The sequence below is a fragment of the Daphnia pulex genome, chromosome 7 (genome assembly GCF_021134715.1).
Source record: "Daphnia pulex isolate KAP4 chromosome 7, ASM2113471v1".
In the NCBI taxonomy this organism is placed as follows: domain Eukaryota; kingdom Metazoa; phylum Arthropoda; class Branchiopoda; order Diplostraca; family Daphniidae; genus Daphnia; species Daphnia pulex.
In genome coordinates this window covers 5,194,053-5,214,492 of record NC_060023.1, presented here as the reverse complement: position 1 = coordinate 5,214,492, position 20,440 = coordinate 5,194,053, and the positions used below count along the sequence as shown (strand labels likewise).

The window sequence follows — 20,440 nt, the reverse complement described above, 5'->3', positions numbered from 1 at the left end:
GAATCTTCGATAATAACCAATTAGACCCAAGAACGAACGCACTTCGTGTGCAGAGGTTGGCACTTTATAATTAACAATTTTTTCCGTTTTCGTGGGTTCCGGTTGGATGCCCTCTGGTGTTATAACATTACATTCTTGTAAAATGATAAAGATTATGTTTTACTACAAAGGCTGTTTTCTCTTTTATATCTTCATCTAGTTTGATCCGATAGTAACCTGAGGCTAAATCGAGGGTAGTGAAAAATTTCTTTCCATACAATTTATCCAAGGTATCGTCGAAACGGGGCATTGGAATTGGATCTTTTTTCATAATACTATTTAAGTTCCTATAATCTATGTATACTCGGAATTCTCCATTTTTCTTTTCTACGAAAACTAATGGAGCGGCCCAAGCTGAAGTTGATTCTCCTATAATTCCTGCTTTTTTTAGTTCCGAGAGCTGCATATGCAGCGCTGCTGTGTGGCTCCGTTGGTGTCGATAAGAGCGCTGTCTTATAGGGCCTCTCCCTTGCGTGTCTATCGAAAGTTTAATTAAATCCGTACTAACCAGCTGTGAATTTTTCGTTACAAATAACTTTTTTAAATCGATGAATTTGTAATACTGGTTTCTGAAATTGTGGTTTCAACATTGCGAAAAATTGTCTAATCAAGCTCGTCATCTGTTGTTTTCTTCTGCTGTGGTTTTGCAAAAAACCTGTCCGACATTGCATACGACCTCTATGGTACACCCGTCTCCATAAATATGTAACTCTCCCAAACGACGGGAAATATTGTAATACCACTGCAGTTATTCTTGACACTGAATATCATTGCAGCGGAATGTCAACATTATTTCTTTGGTATTCTTGGTTGACTGTTTTCTCCCCCCCCCACCCGAATTTTGAAAGACAAAGAATACCAAAAAAAGAATTTTGACATGTCGTGTCAAGAATAGCTGCAGCGTTATTACAAACGCAGTCCTCATTTCTTAGCCCATACCCTTAATGTACATTACGTTTTTTCATTGGATACATTTATGTAAAAGGAAAAATCAGAGTGTGCCTAATCTATGGACTCGTACTATGGAATATGGACTACTAAATATGGACTTTCACCAGAAACTATAACAACAATCCGTAAAAAACGTAAACGTGGAATAAATAGTGAAATGATCTAAAAAAAACTACAATTATCTTATGTGTCTCATATAGTCTCATGAAGTACAATGGCGAGCTTGCCAATCATAAAGATTGTTGTATACGTTTAATAAATTTTAAGTTAATTTGAATAGAATAATATTTTATTGAATAAATGTACTGAGATAACAATCAGTACACCGGCGATTGTTAAACGACGCATAGACTATTTTATTCCTTTGAACTCGTTGTGATGCAAGACTCTAGAATATTCAGGAAAAGTTTTATCGGGCGACATGTTGACATGCTGCTTGCCGACACAGACTACATTCTGTTGGCTGATGGAGGTTACACGTTGCTGCCACGTGTTATGATTCCTTATCGATTAGACCATCCACTGAAACAGGTATATTAAAAAAAAGCAATATGAATTTTTCTCAAAATTTTTTTTTGTTAATTTCGATCAAGTTTGAGGTGGTGTACAAATATATGCAGCGACGTAGCCGCCAAGTAGTTGAGCGATGCTTTGCTCTTCACAAGTTTAAATTTAGAAGACTTAAAGTTACCGATGTGCAAAATTTAGAGTACCTGTCGGATATAATAATAGCCTGCTGCTGTTTACACAACTTTGTACGGTGTCCACCAGTTTCGGCACTTGGATTTTGTCGTTTTCGGCACCTCATGCAAACCACACTTCCTCGATTATGAAAAAATATTGTCCATTTCGGTACCCAATTTGACCGTTTCGGCACCAATTTCGATCGTTTCGGCACCAACTTCAACCTTTTCCGCACCCCATTTCAATTTATCGATTTATTCATGTCAATTTGCTATCCGCGCTATTGCACCGTCAGGCCACTAGGGGCGCTCTGACGGCTGATGGCTGTGGTACCCTCCCTCTTCCTGACGGCTGGAGCAACCCAACCCGTTCCTGATGGCTGGTCGACTACCCCCGACAGAGGCGCTGCGGCCTTATTGTTTTTTATTTGTTTCGTTTGACGTTTGTGTCAGTATACTTTCGTTCGTACGTGTAGTGATAGTGATATGTTAATAGTGCTTTGTGATTTGGATTATTTTGGATTACCTGTTTTCTTCGACATACACACGTTAAATTGTGAGTACTATTCTATTTTTTTATTTCATACGTTGTAATTTAGGAAAAAATAAAATTAATGCCCTGTATTTGTTTACATGACGGGGGCGTGAAATGTAGCTGTCAAAATAGACACCATTATAGGAATTCATTGTATATGTACCATATACAAAATTTATAAATAAAACAATCGTCACATTTGTATAATTGTTTATACTGTTAATTTTCAGGTGCCGCCAACCCAAGCAAAATTTTGATTTTGGTTTTAGATAATAGCTTTTTTGGGGGGTAGAGCCTTCTAGGATGTGCCGTTTTGCTTTCTTATTTTTTTTTAATGTGGTGTGTGTAAGGTTGGCACGGTGTGTGTTGTGGCTGTTCATGCTATGAATGTTGACTCGCCATTAGGGTATCCTAGTTGGTCAGGTACTAGCACACAACATACTGTCTCAACAAGTGGGTTGCAGGGCGCCAGCTGGAACCAACGAACATCTGGAATACCGCTGGCCGTGGCATATATTTTGTCTTCTGAGCATACACCACTTTATTAAAAAATAGATTGGATGACGCACGAAATCCTCTAACATTATTTTTTTGTTTTTTTTTCAATTGTTTTGTTTTGTTGTTACTCCCGGGTGGCACCGGAAGTCTTTTTTGGTCTTTTTTTGGAGAGTGTTATCACTCAATTGTTTTGTTTTTTGTTACTCCCGGGTGGCACCGGGAGTCTTTTTTGGAGAGTGTTATGTGACTTATTCTGTCTCTATTTCCGTTACACGGGCATCATTCGCAGTTTTTGCGTATTTAATGGCATTAAAATGTGTATAAATATTGGCACATTTTTCCAAAAATTCTTTGCTGGTGAGGTGCTGCTAGTTGTAATCATCCTAAAATTTGAACAGTTTTTCGTTCAATTCTCGGTAAGTTTTTCTTTGTCTTCTTAAACTTTGTCCCTGCTCCAGCATTTTTGTGTACAAACCCACTTGAACAGATTAAAAGCACCATTTTCTTTTCGTTCTTGTAACGAAAGAAGGCGTGAATCGTCCATATCTGCATGAAGGGTTTCTTGACGATACTAAATGTACCATCTATGTACCATCTTTTCGCCGTTTTCAACAGCCGCGCCTGTTTGTTTGATTTGACTTGATGAACCATTTTTCGAGACAGTAAACATGACCGAATTTCTTAGGGACCACCCACTGGAGGAGGAAGATATAGAAAATGATGATAATATAGATTTTGAATTGAAAATGAAGCTAAAATCAGAAGAGATTAACTTGCAGGTTATTTCGTGGCTGTCTGAATAAATAAACAAAGAGTGTATTTGACTTCTTACGATATCACAATGCCAAATGAAATAAATAAAATAACTTAATTGGTGGTCTCTTGTTTGAAAAGGGTGACAGAAAAGGTTTGTACTGCAGGATTTCCTCTACTTTGATTTCTATTAGCAGCGTGACTTGGAATAAAATAGAAATGATTCATATTGAAAAATTAAGTAGGTTTCTGTTGAGTCAAGTGCTGAACAAGGGCAGCGGAAAGTAAGCGCAAGGCTTCGGTTCAGGACTTTTGAAGCTCACTTCTCTTTGAACTTTGTTCAGCAATTGTCTTCTTATGTTCTGCAACAGCATCATCCCTTATCTTTTGTTCTTCATACCTATTTCTTCTTTCTTCAGCTTCTTCCTTCTCCCTCTCAATAAGTTCTTTCAAAAAATCAGCATTTTTTTGGAACCTGCGTCTTCCGTCTCTTTGAGTTCGATAACCAACACTCGTCTTCTTCCTGCAATAAATGAATGAAGTGTATGTTTACATCGCAATCAGAGGTTGGATAATCAGCCTCTTCTTTTCGTTTGGTCCCAGTTTCCCGGACGAAAGCACTGCTGTTTTCAGCTTTGTGTCCTTCAATTCGCTGCAAAGTAGCATGATGTACCCATGGGTCGAGGTTTTTCCCCTTAAAATCCAAACGAGAGCGATATTGCCCTTGAAGTTTACTGAATTTGTCCATACATTGAGCTGCAGAAAACGAAAAACCTTCGTCGGCCAATTGTTCCGCAATCTTAAATATTTAGAACATGTAAAAAAAAGAGAAACAGTAATTTTTTAGTTGTTTAAACCGCAGTCCACAAGGCCATCCTTTTGTGAGGTTTCGACAGATCCGGTTTTTTTAAAGCCTCGTAAACTTCCAACATTTTCTTCGTAGCTGGTTCTGTCCATCTGTTTCGTGTCTTTGTCTTGCCCTTCAACGACTCTGAAAATAGAAATATTATTTAGAGCACTGCAGTTTCATTTTAAAACATTTCGTTGGTCTTACCGCTGCTGTTTGATGTAGAAGGACCACTTTCATTCACATGGGTCTTGTCAGTATCGCTATCTAAATTATTTACTATTCCTTCTGGGGCATCTATGTCCACGATTGGGCGATGATCGCCACGACTTTCCCCTCGGAAAAGAACAATTGGTCCAGCAGAAGCATATGACTACGCGAAAGAAATAAACACCTGAAGTTATTACATTAAATTTTTTGATTTTTAACATTTCATTTAACCTACCTTATTTTGTTGTGGTTGCTTGAGCTGCACGTTGGGGTTTGTTACTCTAATTTGAGTTAGTCGAATGTTGGGCGTTTTTCCTAACCTCTAAAAAAATGTTCTATTCTTAGTACCACAACATATAAATATGTTATATTAAGGAAATTGTCCATACCAATGTGTTCCCTGGTGTAACAACACGCACTAGCTTTACAGGTTTGTTACTATTTAGAAGAAGTGTTGAGTTAATGTTGGGGTTAGTAGTAGAGTTACGAATGGCTTGGTCATTCATCAACTGCCTTAATGAGTTTCTTGTAATTGGACCCACTTGACGCACCTGTTGACATAATAAAGCAATGATTATGCAAAAAGAACAGGGTAATACATTAATAGCCACCTGATTTGTAATGGGAAATCGGAAACGAATCGATGATGCATTTGAAACGACGACTGTTCTTTCAAATCCTGTAGCAACTGCAAAGTCATTCATTAGATTTGCACATTTTATCAATTACTTTAGACATTTACGGTTTCCAACATCCGTCGAGCTGCTGTCTACATTAATTTGATGCCCAGTTTCGTTACTTTTACTTGGACTCTAATTCTTAGACATTTTGGTCGACAACGGAGATCATATGTGAAATTTAACTGCTTGGGTTGTCTGCTATTGCAAATAAAGCGGAACACAATTAAAAATTGCAGAAGACACAATTTCGTAAAACAGGCAACGGCGCATAAGAAAAGCTTAAGCCGAAATTTGACGCTCTCCAAGTCTATACTTTCGGACAGGCTGTACCATCTAGCGGAGTCCATAGTTTCTGGTGAAAGTCCATATTTCAGTAGACCACTGTAGGCAGCGTACGTACGCCGCAAGGTACCCGAAGGGATTGGAATTTAAATTAACTTTAATTTTACCAATAAATATAAAGTTACGACAAATATGCAGGCATCCGTTATTGGGGTTGCAAGGTTCCCGTTGGAATATTTAAAAAATTAATTAATATCTCAAAGTTTTAAGTAAATATATATGCAGCTTATACTAACTCCGTGCGATTAATTAATGTCTCAAAGTTTTTAGTAATATACAGTCCCCTCCATAAGTATGGGATCACCCCGCGCCGTTCCATAAGGCGGCGTGTATTTTTCATATGGGTTTTTCGGGTGGCAAAAATCGAAAAAATGACATAAATTCACCAAACTTGGGATTTATGTCATTTTACGTTTTTTCTATTGTCTGAATTTTTTTCAGATTTTTTCCCCTATTTTTTATGCCTAGAAAAGTGGCGCACAAAGTATCGGATCACTCCGACGCCGGCCGTGTTGTCTTATGGCGCAAATGGGCTTTTCATATTGCTTTTTATATATTTAATTTTTAAGAAGGAATTTTTATATTCAAACCCTTTTTACATTTCCCTTTTATAAATTAACTGTAAGATTTCCATTATGATCGGAACCATTTCCGAATTTTCCCAGATTTATTAATTTCCCCAGTTGCTAAAATAAGAGACTACAGAAGAGTTCATTTAGGGTTTGCAACCTCTATCGCCTGCCGTAGGCCGGAAAATTAGTGTCGTTTCTATACGCCCCTTAAGTAAAAAAGGAAGCAGAGCGCCAGTGGTGTATAGAAACGACACTAATTTTCCGGCCTACGCCAGCTGATAGAGGTTGTAAACCGTAAATGAAGTCTTCTGCAGTCTCTTATTTCAGAAACTCGGGAAACGAATAAATCTGGGAAAATTCGAAAATAATTCATATCATCATGAAAAACTGACAGTAAATTTATGGAAGGGTATAGTATACAGGGTTTGAAAATAAAAATTCCTTCTAGAAAATTAATTATATAAAAAGCAATATGAAAAGCCCATTTGCGCCATAAGACAACACGGCCGGCGTCGGAGTGATCCGATACTTTGTGCGCCACTTTTCTAGGCATAAAAAATAGGGGAAAAAATCTGAAAAAAATTCAGACAATAGAAAAAACGTAAAATGACATAAATCCCAAGTTTGGTGAATTTATGTCATTTTTTCGATTTTTGCCACCCGAAAAACCCATATGAAAAATACACGCCGCCTTATGGAACGGCGCGGGGTGATCCCATACTTATGGAGGGGACTGATGTAGCAAATAATACAAACACCCGTGCGACTTTGGTGCTGCGGGGCCGGAGCCCCGCCGCCCCACGCCACACGGGGACGGGTCTTTATTTAAAGCTCATATTCTCTAAATATCCATTGAGATATTGAAATCCTGAATCAATATTGAATGAGATATTAGAATCCTGATTTAATATTGAATGCGATATTAATACGCCTCGTGGCGGGGCAATCCGCAAACTGTTGAATTATATGAGCCCCGTCATCCTATGTCGTAATAAATTTTTACTTTGCAGTGACGGTAGAAATTAAGTTTGGTGGAATTGTGCCCATAACTAGGCCTAGTTATCAGCCTAGAGATAAAACTATAGGCAGAAACTTTATAAATGATTGGATTTCTCGTTTAATCCTTTCCTATTTCAAGTAACGTTTACTTTTAATATTATTTATCCCTGCCATCTGTGTTATCGTTTGTTTATCCCTCCCATCTGTGTTATCGTCTGCTATAACAGCTACTTAAATTCTGGGAAAAAGTAGCAATTTCTCCGTCTGATCAAACGCCTGAATAGATTTCTGCCAAATTTTCAGAAAAGATGTAAAATATCCTCAGCTACGTAGTAGAGTTATTGAAATGTAATAAAAATGTTGATTACAATCAATAATTGTAAAAAACTAGTGCATCCATCTATGCAGTGTTACGAGAACTGCAAAAAGCCATCTGTGTAGTGTTACGAGAACTGAGGGTGCCCATGTAAAAACCATACCAATGTAAACCATACGGCAAACGAAACTTTGACCAGTAACCCTTCGGGTAACAGTCCATAGTCCAAGTCCATAGATTAGGCATACCCGAAAAATCATTTCTCATGCGTGTTTTTAAAAACACTTCAACATACAAATTTGTTTGTCCCAATCTTCAAAAGATAATCCGTTTTAATGGCGGTGTTACATCTCAGTATAAACATTTCAGAAACCTAGTATGTCATTTGAATATTTTAAGTCGCCGGGGAGTGGCATTATTTTTCAATTCTGCTGGAGAACGATAAGGTCGAGTATGATCATTTTGAGACTCAAGTTATAGGAACTCTAGCTAACTGTTGAATCGTCAGACTTTTAAATTAAAGTGAAGAAAAATACAAGCTGAGGAGGCTCTCACATCTCTCACACCGTCTCAAATTGGTAACGTCAATTTTTTTAAGATCAAAATGGATGCCAGGAGCTCAAACTCGGATCAAACCTAAGACACAAAATCCCGGCTTTGGTGAAATTTATATGAATTTTCAGTATCCTAGCTTCGAGAATAAACACGTCTTCGCTATTGCCTTATCGAGGAACATATATCGAGAAATAATAACAAATGTTGCATGGCAATACAAAATGCAATTTCAACAATACCACAATACCATCAGCCAAGAGCAGCTATGCCCAGCAACATTAATACCTCTACACACAACATCTTTAAAGCTATTATGGCCAATATTCAGAACGAAGTACAGGACTGACACAGACTAAACTCGCCTTTTTTTAGAAAACACAGGCGATCAAAACTGGAAAGGAATTAACAAGATTCCTTCGGTAATATCCTTCGGTAATTTTTTTAAACGTTAAAGAGACAGAAAATAAAGGTTATGGTAGATTAATACATACTATAACGTTTGGAAAATTCTGTTTCCCTTTATTCTCTTTCATAATTGATTCTTTATAACAAATTGACTAATAATCTGTTAATATTATGAGTGGTGCGACTTAGGGGTGGCGGAGGCTTCGCCCCGCCACCCCACGTCGCACTTCATGTATAGATTAAGTTATAGCAACATTTATTACTATAGTAACATGGAATTGGAAAAATTATTAGTTACATATAAACTATAAAGAAATGGATGTGCTCTTATAGCAGTTAGATTAAACCACCGCCGAAAAAATCTTAATTCAGGCATACAACCTAAGTGTTTTACGACCGGTTCCGAAATCGATACCGATGTAGCGTCGCTAGCGATATTACCATAGCTTTACTTCGTCTTTCGTTACATTGTTTGGTGTACACACCAACCGGACCACGCTTTCCCTGAAACCTTATGTAAATGTTGGTCTAATGGTTAGCAACCCGGGCTGCCACTCATATGATTCGAGGTTCGAATCTCGATGAAGTCATTGAGGAAATTTAAATTTGTAAGTTTTGAAAAATTACACTTATTAAACTTTCGGAGGTAAATGGAAATGGAAGATCGGTGGTAACTCTTCACGACCGTCAAAAGATCTTGATGACTGTGGAGAGGACAAGGGAAGAAGAGAGAGATGACCCAGAGCTTCAAAATGAGTATGATCAAACATTTTTAAAATGTTCCTCAACTTCTTGGTTGATGACTAACTGTTAAAAAAAGGGGAATAGAAATTTTACTTGATCAAAAAATTTATTAAAATCAAGATCATCATTTATTAAAAACAGTAAACAAAAAGAGGCAATAATAAGAACAATAAAGACGAAATCGAACAAGAACAATAAAAATCAAATCAAATATCATCGAATTTTTCCACTAAATTGCGTCTGCTTCATACAAAGCAACCGATTTAAGCGTCTGCCTTAATATATTCAGATTCCCTGTATTTTTCTCTGTTTTTTAGTGCAAAAATTATTCCTCTTGTGAGGTTTGTGTTTTTGGCCAAATCACGCCGACTTCGGGAGTGCACCACGAGTGAACGCGACCAGTCTGACTCGGCAGACGGGTGGATTTAGATTTCCCATCCCCCCTCCCCTTAAAATAGTCGTCAAACCTTTTCTTGAAAGGTTTTTGTTTCATTTGTCATGGGTTCCCTGACTATGGAGGAAGGAAGGATTACATGGTGTGTGATTACACTCTTTTTAATTGCAGAGGGCCCATTTTATGTACCATATTGCAGTGATTTGGGTCTTTACTACAATTTTAGTGAAAGAGTGGCGAGGGGGCGTGTGGTCCGTGGTGAAAGGATGGTTTATTGCAGCTTCTTTGGCCAGATATGTTAAAAGTGGGCAACAAGTAGGTCTTATATTTTCGAGTTTATTGAAAGGACCTTGCTGATTGACACCATGAAAGATAGAGCAGCCAATTAGTCTGATAGGAACTCAATTTACTTAATGTCCATGCAATTGTAAAAAATTAATAGGGAGCAGTGAATAATGGGGGATTCAGCTTGAAATACGGAGGCGTAGGCCGGGAGACGACCTTTGGAGGTGTGGCGTAGGTATACTCGTCAAAAATGGCGACACCACAGCCCACTTTGCCATCAATTTGGGAGCTATCGATAAAAATCCTAATGGTGTGTGGCGATGAGGCGAAAGGTAACAGAGATGGCAAGATTTTGAGATTGAAGAGAGGGTGGCATGGTCTGGCACTGAAAAAAATGTATGTATCAAGTCTACAGTTGTTCTGCATCAATCAATTTATTAACAACGTGACCCAGCCTCTCCGCGATAAATTGAGTGTGGTGGATAAATGTTATGAAATAAATGTAACATGTCATTTCTGTATTTTGAAAATATAATTAAAATATAATGATTTCTTAAAATGAAGGTAGTTATTGAAATATTTTTCTGTTTTGGTCAACTTCCCATCAGAAGAGCGCCTGCTCACTTTTTGTTTCGAATATGGAATTAACAAATCCCACAAATAAACTACGTCATTAAGCTAAAATAGGTTAAAGCAGAGCCATTACTTATGGTTGTGCAACTCAACGTTAAAGGCTTTCATAAGCTTTTGGCGTCGTTTTGAATTCCTATCAAGTATCACTGCCACCTGGTGGGTGTGTACCAACACCACGTGTCACCCACCACCGTCTACTGCCCATTTTAATTACTAAGTTCTAACAATACGTTTTGGGAAACTATTGCTTTACTAAAAAAGGGGGGTTACCGAGAACAAATTGCAACACGTAATTTTTTTCATGAGCTTTGTTTTTACTATAATTTTATATTTCTCGTAAAAACCCTTCTCAGAAATAATTATTTTTACTATAAAAAAATATCAAACAAAATGTAAAAATTAGAAAATGTATTATTATTGTGATAAGAAATAGAAATAATTTTTTTTAATGCTAATAAATGTTCCCCGTCTTTTTATTGATCAGGGTTTCAATTTTGAATGTTCTAGCTTTAACGTTTTTTTTTTGTAATTAAATATACTATGAGGGACTATGCCTCAAATTTTATAAAATCACCAAAAGGTGTTTACAAGGGACCTTATAGCTGATAGTCCCTCCGTAAACTCATTATATCTAGTCATGTAGTTGTCCTAAAATTTTGAGCTTTTGTATAAAACTTGTTAAGATATCAATTTTTCTAACTGTAAAAGTCGTTTTTAAAAATATGTAAAAGCTCTTTAGTTATTTCATGAGAAAGTTCGCAGAAAAAAATTATTTGCCGCTATGGTTCATAAAAAAGCCGCCGCATACAGGTGGCGTTTCGTTTCGTTTCACGTTTCGTAAAAACGCCATTTGTATGCGGCGGCATTTTTATGCAGTATCCTGCATATAAATCCGAACCCGTTGGTATCTTTCTTTATTTAAAAAAAATATTTCGGCATTTTTTTTCTTAATTCTAATAAATGAACTTTGTAAAACAATTAATTATACACGTAATATGAAGTCTTGAAAGTTAAAAACAAAAAATATAAATTAAACTGGGCTTTTGAAAAAGAACTGCGTTCGGATTTTATTGCAGGATACTGAACCAGAGCGGAAAAAAAAATTTCTGCGACCTTTAACAATGAATAACTTAAGAGCTATTAAATATTTTTCAAAATGACTTTTAAATTTAGGAGAATTGATATCTGAACTAATTTTGTACAAAAGATCAAAATTTTAGGACAACTACATGACTAGATATAATGAGTTTACGGAGGGACTATCCGCCATAAGGTCCCTTGTAAACACCTTTTGGGGATTTTTTATAATTTGAGGCATAGTCCCTCACAGTATATTTAATTACAACAAAATCGTTAAAGCTAGAACATTCAAAATTGGAACCCTGATCAATAAAAAGACGGGGAACATTTATTAGCTGTCAAAAAAATTTATTTGTATTTCTTATTACAATTATAATACATTTTCTAATTTTTACATTTTGTTTTACATTTTTTTTATAGTAAAAATAATTATTTCTGAGAAAGGTTTTTACAAGATATAAAAAATTATAGTAAAAATAAAGCTCATGAAAAAAATTCCATGTTGCAATTTGCAATTTGTTCCCGGTCAAAAATTATCTTGACTCCACTATTTGGCTTTCTGTCTTAATTGGTTTCCTCTCAATATTTTGCAAGCTAATTAAATTTAGGTAAAATTACATAAAAAAAAAGAATTGCTTACGCTAGGATCGAACCTACGATTTTTGACTCTGTACCTCGTCGCTCTACCGACTACTACTTCCTATTGAAAATAAATGCACTTTGCTACAATCAATTCGTAAGATTTTGATGCTTTCGCCGTTTTCTGTAATAAGTGGAGACTATCGCCGCTAGTGGCGGGACCACTTGATAGGAATTCGAGGGGGCGGAATAGAGTTTGAAGGAGGCATGTCCGTAGAGGAGCATCAAGACGACGCCATCTCCGAGAGAATCTTCCGCCATATGAGTCGCAGTGTCGCACAACCATAAGTAATGGCTCTGGTTAAAGTAAAGTGGGTTAGAAGAAATCCGTTAACGGATCAGCCTTTGGACACGGATCTTTGATAGGCCTGTATTTTTCAGATTTTTAGGTCCCATAGCGGAATGGCCCAAATGGGAAAAAACGGGGGGGGGGGGAGTCCATGAATTCGGTGCGCTTGAGTGGTGGATTTCTTGAAAAAATCGCTGCGCGACGCGGGAACGAAGCGCGGACGAAATGGTCGCGTACTCTATTACCTATTTGCGCTTGGATTAACTCTACTCGGCCCCTTTTCTTTCGCTGTCTTACTTACTACTTACTTTTTACTGTCTTTTATTTCAGAAGTATTATTGACATGGACCGGACAAAGAAATAAAATGAATCGATCTCAAAAGGTTTCCCATAGCAGGATTGTATTAGTAAACCAGATTCCATACCGAATTCTCATATACAAAAATGGCGGTTGAGAAAACTCGTAAAATTCATGAAAAGGCAAAACTGATTAAAGGCAGTCGACTCACCAGTCAAACAATTCCACAATTTGTAAATTGGAGAAGATTTTAGTTCCTTATTAGCGTTTAATTTGAGTACATAGAATAATTAGAAAATAAATTCCTTTACAGTACGGAGAAACCCTTTAAAGAAATAGCCCAGCGCGACTACAATGCTCAGTTGTAGCATTAATCTTTGCTTCATTTAGGAATATTCGAATTGATTTCAGTATGTGGAATGCTTTGAGGAAATTATTTTCTCTACCATAATATTACTAAAATAAGACAATTGTGATACTGGAATGCAGTAAAAACCGACACCATTAGTTATTGACAATAATTAGCTGCCTTTTTGCTATGAAATTAGCTTGATTAACAATTATCAGCCAACATAAAAATTTGGTGTTTCTACCAAATTAAATGATTTCTTTGAAATTTTATAAGCTGCTAATTCACCATCGTTATTTTGAAGTTTCCACATTTTCTTCAGTCGACAATTCAGTAGGGTCCTAGAACAGTAATAAAATGTGCCAATAATTAAAATACAATCAGCAATAAAACATTTCAAAATATAATAAATATTTCAAATTGATGTTAGAATCTAAAAAAAACTTAAGTTGTAGACTAGTGGTGAATATAGTAAATGTTTACCTTGGTAACAGTCACATCCAAATTTCCATGCAAATCACTCACAGTACATTCTTGCGAAACCACACGATTCTTCTCCATATCAGACTCTAAGTGCACATTAACCTTAGTCTCGTGATGAGTAATGGAATATGATTCATCTATTGAGATTACTAAAATAGATGAAATATTGATTAATAGAATTCTTTTTTGTTTATATTATCCGAGTTAAATTCGTTAGTGTTCAAAGTCAGCACTAGTTAATGTAAGGTTCAATAAAATCAAATGAGACAACTTCTTGATTACCGTTAGAGATTTTTGAAGTTTCGTGTAAACTTAAAACAGAGGATATTTCTGTTTTTACTTGTTCAATGCGAGTTTCCGATGCAACTTCTGTGATTCTACATTCGTCCAAACTAAGGCTTCAATAGTCAAAAGATTTCATGCAAATAAAAAATGTTAAGAAATGTTTTTCTTTCTATGAATATAAATGGAAACCTACACTATATGATCTTTGACAGAGTCCACCGTCATATCTCCAAAGCTGGTTTCCGGCTCAACACTTACGATTGTTGAATTGTTAATTTCATTATTGCAGATATTCTTATCGTTTTCTCGGTCTTCATTTGGATTACTCGTGTTTGAAATGACAGAAACGTCAGAGAATTCAGTTTCCATTACTACTTCTGGCTTTTCTTCTTTTGACGTACAAATCTTGATCACCGCCTGAGAGGAGGATTCCACGGGAGCCTGGGTATTTTTCATCCCATTCACTTTACATTTTAACTGGAGGGAATTACGAGCACTCAACGCAACACGTTGTAATTCACTGGAAGACAACATGTAAAATGCTTCTCCTTGATTTGTAAGGACAACAGTACTGGTAGCACTATAAATGATCCGAAATTGCTGATGAAATTTAAGAAAACATTAATTAAGAAAAAACCTTTATCTTACTGTATATCTTCCTTTCGTATAGCCTGTGCATTCATTTGTCGCCGCAGTTCCGGGAGACTTAAAATGTGAAAATCTCCTTGATTGGACAGACACACCAAACAGTTCTCTTTATAGGACGGATCCGATCGAGCAGTAAAGGGAACAACCGCAACGCGCCTAACTTTGCAACCAGTGTAAGCAGTTAATTTGTACTTTCCATACGGGCGCAGGTTTGGAAGTGTGAAAACCTAGAAGCAACAAAAATAATGCCATTCATTACATATGGCAATTAATTCCTCGCATACTCATCACCCACTTTGAACTGTTCTTCCGACGAAATCACTACGCGATGCGGAGGACAGGATTCAGAAGTCGATTTAATCCCAGAGTTTTCAAACGATTCCCCAATAGCTGCATAAGAAGCATCAATTATGTTAATCGATACAACAGGTGCTCGATGTTTCAATTGAATCTCTTTTGCAAGTTGTGCGTTCACGGGCTCCACGTGTCGTCTATTTCCTGAAATATTTAAAGCAAATAAATATTAGACAGAAGGAAATGAGTGCATAGTTAGACACAAATAAAGAAAAAAGGCCACAGCAATAATATAAAAATTAAAATGTCAACATACCCGTCTGTATGTTAAGGCTAAAAACATATATAGCTCCGCTATTTGTTCCGGCCCAAAGAGTTGCGGTAGCATTGGAAGACTGACTGATTACGTAAGTTTTGACAAGCAGTAAACAACGAACCATGCTGCCCATACCGTCATCTAACATAACATTTCTAGCTTCAATCTGCCTCTCAACAGGCCGCACTTCAGCAGCTATAGATGGCCCAGCATTGTTTATAGCGTTACTATCTTCGACCTTTGATATCGGTGAAGTTGGTGCACATTTAGGGCCAGCGGAAGGACGCTGGCTACGCCCTTTACGCAGCCGCCTGAAGGATTCTCTGAGGGATTTTTTAAAAGATTTTCGTCGTGACATTGGCTGCTCTCCAGTTCCTGACACATCATTCGGATTAAGGGTGCATTTTGCAACTACCTCCTTTTTAACGGTCTAAATTTTTTTGTAAAGATTAAAATGGATTGCGAACGATGACCATTTCATTCAATACTTACTATATCATAAAGTGTTAGTCCATGAGCTGTTCCTACAGCCAATACTGACCACTCTGCATTTAACGCTAATGCCGTGGCTGCAGCGGGAGGATGAAGCTGTAGGACAGAAGTTGGCTGGAAGCCTGGTTTAAAGGACAGTAAACCTTTCCTTACTACTAACTTATCGTGGCCTTTCCACACAAAATTATCCCGATCTGAAACTATGTTAACGAGTACAATCTACGTCAAGAAGAAAAAAATATATAGAATATTGAATTTAAAGTAAAGTTTTGCAAAATATAAGTACCGGGACTTCTTTTTCCGATTGCATTTCGAATAATTCGGCAACGACAACTTGACCAGCCGTCCCAGCAACTGTTAACAATCCAGTGACAGGGCACAGGCACAATTTCTTAACAGCCAAACGTGGGTCATCTGAGTAAGGATCGAATACTCCAATCTGAACTCGCATAATATAAAATTTCAATTAAAAAATAAGAAGGTAAGGAATAATTGACACTTCTGTTAAATACTATCACTTGGCACCACCAACTAAATACTAAAAAATGTCTATCATAATGAAGGACTCTATACAAGAAAAACAGATAAAAATGGAAAAGGATATAATCCAGTCTTGGGCAAAGCAAAATGTATAAAAAATAATAAACTCCATTGGAACAACATGACTTAACTTAAAAATACAAAATGGAAGAACTTTAAGACGTAGTCCAATAACATTACCTTACGAAACGGCGGCCATTCATCCTCATCAATTTCTCTTTCATCACTTTCCGCTGTGCAGTCTAAATCGTCACTCGAGAAACATGAAGACGTTGAAAATTTCGATATTTGAAACAGGGAGGCAGTGCTTGCATCCCAAAACCGAACAGATCCATCCTAAAAGAAATCCGTTAAGTTTTATTTTATTTTTTCTAAAAAGTTCACATCTATTGTCATTTTCTACATACCTCGTGCCCGGTGAGAAGTAATATACGATGAGAAGGTTGATCAACTTGTTCGCTGAAGGATATTCCTCCGTTAATAGGCCATGGGCGGGTACTCACTTTCGATGATGGTGTCATTCCTTGTGGATTTGCTTTGATTTTATCATACAATTCAGATGTTACTGTAACTACAGTTTGAGCTGTAACAGCACTGCAGTGAAGTGAAGCTAAATAAGGCAGGGAAAATGTAGGCCAGCCCGTGCTAATCAAATCGATCACAATTAACTCTTCTTCAGCTAGCACTACAAGAGCTTCTGCCTGGCCGGTAGTAACATCACTGATTAAACAGAAATCTATCACTTTCGAAGTGAAATCGTAAGTAGCGTGAGTATTTTCCCCTTTTACGACAGAAAGAGTATAGCGGTCGCCATAGGCAAGTCTCGGCATTCCACCACCAAACACAAAGATTCCGCACTCCTCCCTGAAAAAAATAAAGTTTGAATTTATTGACAAAAAGTTGGTAGTACTGCATTTAAATTTTGCTGTCAAGAAATATTGTGAAGATATGTGATAAAATGAATTAAAAACTACTGCTGAGTAAACTACCACAAATAAATTGTATCCAAGTACGGCAGTTGATAACTTATTCAACAACTACTCAACAAGTCTCAATAACTATTGAACTTACACATCAGTGTTACTCCAAAGAATTTTTGTGATGGCTTTGCATGGATCAGGACCATAGTGTGATATAGTATTTGGCTCTTTCTTTACAAACATATCTGTTTCTTCTTGTCCAAGAGTCCATACCATGTAAGACCCATCATTATGAGCAGAAACAAACTTCTTCCCATTGGGGTGCCAACTCACACTTTCCAATTGTTGAGAAGCAACAAAAGTCTGCAAATGTAAATAATTTTTCAAATAAAATGATGGCATTTTAGATAAAACTGATAAAATACATACTTGAACAGCAGACAGTGTTTTACAATTCCATAGCACAAGCAATCCACGTGTATAACCAATAAGAATGTGATCTGCACTGTTTGGCTGTTCACTAACACACTCAACAGCTCCTGGGTTCACTTTGAAATCTTCTGTAACACTGTTAAAATACGAAACCAAAAATCTTTTTGTACAATTCGTACAAGGCAGATGGTGAAATGCAAAAATAATATGTAAGTACTTACTTCTGCATTACAACGTCAAGATAAATAACAGAATCAGTCATTTCAAGCTTCAGCAAATCCATGATGTAGATATTTCCATTCTCTGTACCTATTAACAAATGTTCTCCACTTGATTCAATACAACACGCTGATATCTTTTTTAACCTGCAAAATATAAATGATAAATTATGAATTATAAAACCTTTATAAGTAGGCCTACATTAAAAAATAAATCTTACTTTCCCTCCAAAGATTGTGAATGAACACATTTTAAAGCAGGGCTACCGTCTGTAGATATATCCCAAAGTTGTAGGGAATTGTCTTCACACACTACAATGACACGCCCCTGTTAAAAAAATAAATAAATCAGAGATGAATAATAGCAATAGTTTTTATGCGTAAACATACATGCCCAGGGACAAAATGTAAGCTGCAGATAATTTTATCTTTTGGTAGCTGTCCATAAAACTCCACTCCAGGAGCTCCAAAACTGAAAGTTCAAGTAGGGGTGTGGTACAAAAAAAATTGAAAAAAAAGCATTTAATAAATACAATAATAAAAAAATATGTGTGAACAATTGTGAATGAAAAATGAAACTTACATTTTTAAGGCACCTGTTCGCGTCCCCAAACATAGAAGCCGTAACACAGGATCCCATGCCAATGAAGTGGGTTTACTCGGAAAACCATGTTGTGCTGTCTGTTATCAAATATTGGATGATGCAATGGCAATTAATATTCATAATCATGATAGTAAATACTTTTTGGAACTGAAAAAGCTCTTTCTGTATTTTCAATCTTTCAGCAGACTGATGTGCACCTTTCCCCCAGAAGAACTTGAACATTTTTAGCCGCCAAGCTGTAACAGACAAAAATCACAACACAAACTTTAACAAGCAAATACAAAATAAATAATTTCTGCTAACCTGTGCCCACTTAACTCTAGACAATCACAAATACCAACTTATAATATAATAAATCGAAGGAGTTGGAAATATGTAGAGGAATTGCTGTGGATGGTGTACTTGTTGAATTGGATTATATGATCACTGTAAATCTAATAACTGAATAATAACTGACAGCTCGGGAAGTCGGCCGGGGTGTTTCAGATGAGACGCAGATGGCGTCCTACATAGTCTCTTTAGTTCTTGTACTTAAAACTAGATGGCGAGTAGTACAATACAGGTGCACCCAGAAGTTGGCATGATGTTATCCCTGAGGCTAAGGCTTTAGCCTGCCGAGGGCCTCCTAAAAGGGTTCCCGTAGAGCTCAAAAGTCCCAATGGAAGGAAATGGGAAAAGGCGGAGCTTAGTAGAGAGAAAAACTACCCCCACGTGACCGAAATCGGGCCACGCTATTGGCTCCCGTCTCGATTCACCGATCGATATAAAATCGGAAATTCAGTGAAGCCTATACTCCCTGCCACGCGAAAAATGGTTAGGACAAATTTGACTCGTTTGGAAATGCCATCCAAATTCTGGAGTGCTTCTCTCCCGTGAACGATACGCTGTCTTTCAGAGTGCACATAATTCAAATCAAAATCTGTATACACATAAAAATTGTAAATTCATTAAGACTACTGACTGGAAGACAAATCAAGATAATGTTTTCAGAGCTGATGCCACTGACACTGATTTCATTTGAAAATGATTCTTGTTGATTTTTATATGCACTCGGTATCTTGTATTGTTCTTGATACGCCACTATCGTCAAGCGTGATAAGTTATCTGTCTTAGGCACATATTTATCACTAAAGCACAACGGACATTCTAGTTTCAATGCTACTTCAAACTCTTTTATGTAGTTTCTTACAGAAGTTATTGTTTGTAGGGGAGAGCGGGGCAGGAGCGGGGTTATAGTCTGGGAGCTGGGTGACCAAAAAATGTTTTTTCTTTAGCAAAAGGTTTGAAGCTAAAATATGGTTAGGGGGGGGGGGGGGGGGTATGACGCACACGAAAAGCAAAGTTTGTCGACTGGCGGCCGGGGCGTTCAAGCGTGACGCGATCCCGAAGTCGGCGGGAACCGTAAAAAAATACAATTTGTTTAGAAAATCTGAACTATATCTTAAAAAATAGAGGGATATCAACTTTATTTAATTTCCGACAGACAGACGTCATAATCTGGGGCCTTGGGGCCATCAGACGTCGGTGTGTAAGAAATTTTAGGAAATTTCAGTAAATTGTGAAAATGGCAACGCTGCATCCTAAGCGCCTAATTTTAAATAGAGAGATTTGGGGAGGATCTGTGAGTTTTTAACTAAGTAAATGTGAACAGAAAATGCATTTTTCGGTTTTTTAAATAAGATTATGCATTAATTTGGTTGAACCGATCACTTTTTGATTATTTGGTTTGTGTTATTGGCAGTTATAATTTCTTCCCTATATATTCCCAGCTTTTTTTCTGCTCCTCTTTCGTGAGCGCATATCGAACGTCACGGTAAACCCTTGACTAACAGACATTATGCTTTTCTCCCCTTCTCCGTGGTTATGTTGACCATCCGCCGGCCTTGGCCGTTACCGCAATCGTCCACCTTGTAGGCGTCATTCGGTCATCCGCGTAACCATATTTTAGCTTCAAACCTTTTGCTAAAGAAAAAACATTTTTTGGTCACCCAGCTCCCAGACTATTATGATGGACGGATCCAGCATTGGACAAATGATACTGTGACTAAACTAGCTATCTAGAAATTAATTTAATTTTAAAAAATTAATCCCTGAGGGATTTAGTTCACTAAA

At 37.0% G+C, this 20,440-nt stretch overlaps 2 protein-coding genes and 1 long non-coding RNA gene across 5 annotated transcripts; 1 reads left to right on the top strand and 2 right to left on the bottom strand.

The window, feature by feature from the left end:
- Nucleotides 1–2,218: 2,218 nt before the first annotated feature.
- LOC124198156 lies at nucleotides 2,219–5,411 on the bottom strand. 2 transcript variants are annotated; one of them, XM_046593851.1, is made up of 7 exons: nucleotides 5,259–5,411; nucleotides 5,128–5,204; nucleotides 4,906–5,067; nucleotides 4,752–4,838; nucleotides 4,514–4,679; nucleotides 4,317–4,450; nucleotides 2,219–4,258 (listed from the first exon to the last, which is right to left on the bottom strand). In XM_046593851.1, exons 3-7 carry the CDS (start codon nucleotides 5,020–5,022, stop codon nucleotides 3,917–3,919), a joined length of 846 nt encoding a protein of 281 aa, XP_046449807.1. In that variant the 5' UTR covers nucleotides 5,023–5,067; nucleotides 5,128–5,204; nucleotides 5,259–5,411; the 3' UTR covers nucleotides 2,219–3,916. The 2 variants fall into 2 exon arrangements, with proteins under 2 accessions (XP_046449807.1, XP_046449808.1); XM_046593852.1 differs by having other exon boundaries at nucleotides 5,128–5,195; nucleotides 5,259–5,395.
- Nucleotides 5,412–12,825: 7,414 nt separating this feature from the next.
- LOC124196640 (lethal(2) giant larvae protein homolog 1-like) lies at nucleotides 12,826–19,039 on the bottom strand. 2 transcript variants are annotated; one of them, XM_046591792.1, is made up of 19 exons: nucleotides 18,632–19,039; nucleotides 18,467–18,564; nucleotides 18,308–18,405; nucleotides 18,115–18,196; nucleotides 17,946–18,052; nucleotides 17,728–17,871; nucleotides 17,504–17,666; nucleotides 17,226–17,437; nucleotides 16,562–17,018; nucleotides 16,335–16,490; nucleotides 15,901–16,053; nucleotides 15,615–15,833; nucleotides 15,123–15,552; nucleotides 14,808–15,010; nucleotides 14,513–14,739; nucleotides 14,058–14,444; nucleotides 13,862–13,977; nucleotides 13,580–13,728; nucleotides 12,826–13,437 (listed from the first exon to the last, which is right to left on the bottom strand). In XM_046591792.1, exons 2-19 carry the CDS (start codon nucleotides 18,548–18,550, stop codon nucleotides 13,390–13,392), a joined length of 3,435 nt encoding a protein of 1,144 aa, XP_046447748.1. In that variant the 5' UTR covers nucleotides 18,551–18,564; nucleotides 18,632–19,039; the 3' UTR covers nucleotides 12,826–13,389. The 2 variants fall into 2 exon arrangements, with proteins under 2 accessions (XP_046447748.1, XP_046447749.1); XM_046591793.1 differs by having other exon boundaries at nucleotides 17,504–17,642; nucleotides 18,632–19,031.
- On the top strand, nucleotides 15,981–16,424 carry LOC124196642. Its single transcript, XR_006875776.1, has 2 exons — nucleotides 15,981–16,095; nucleotides 16,178–16,424. It is a non-coding gene; the product is annotated as an uncharacterized LOC124196642 (long non-coding RNA).
- Nucleotides 19,040–20,440: the final 1,401 nt, after the last annotated feature.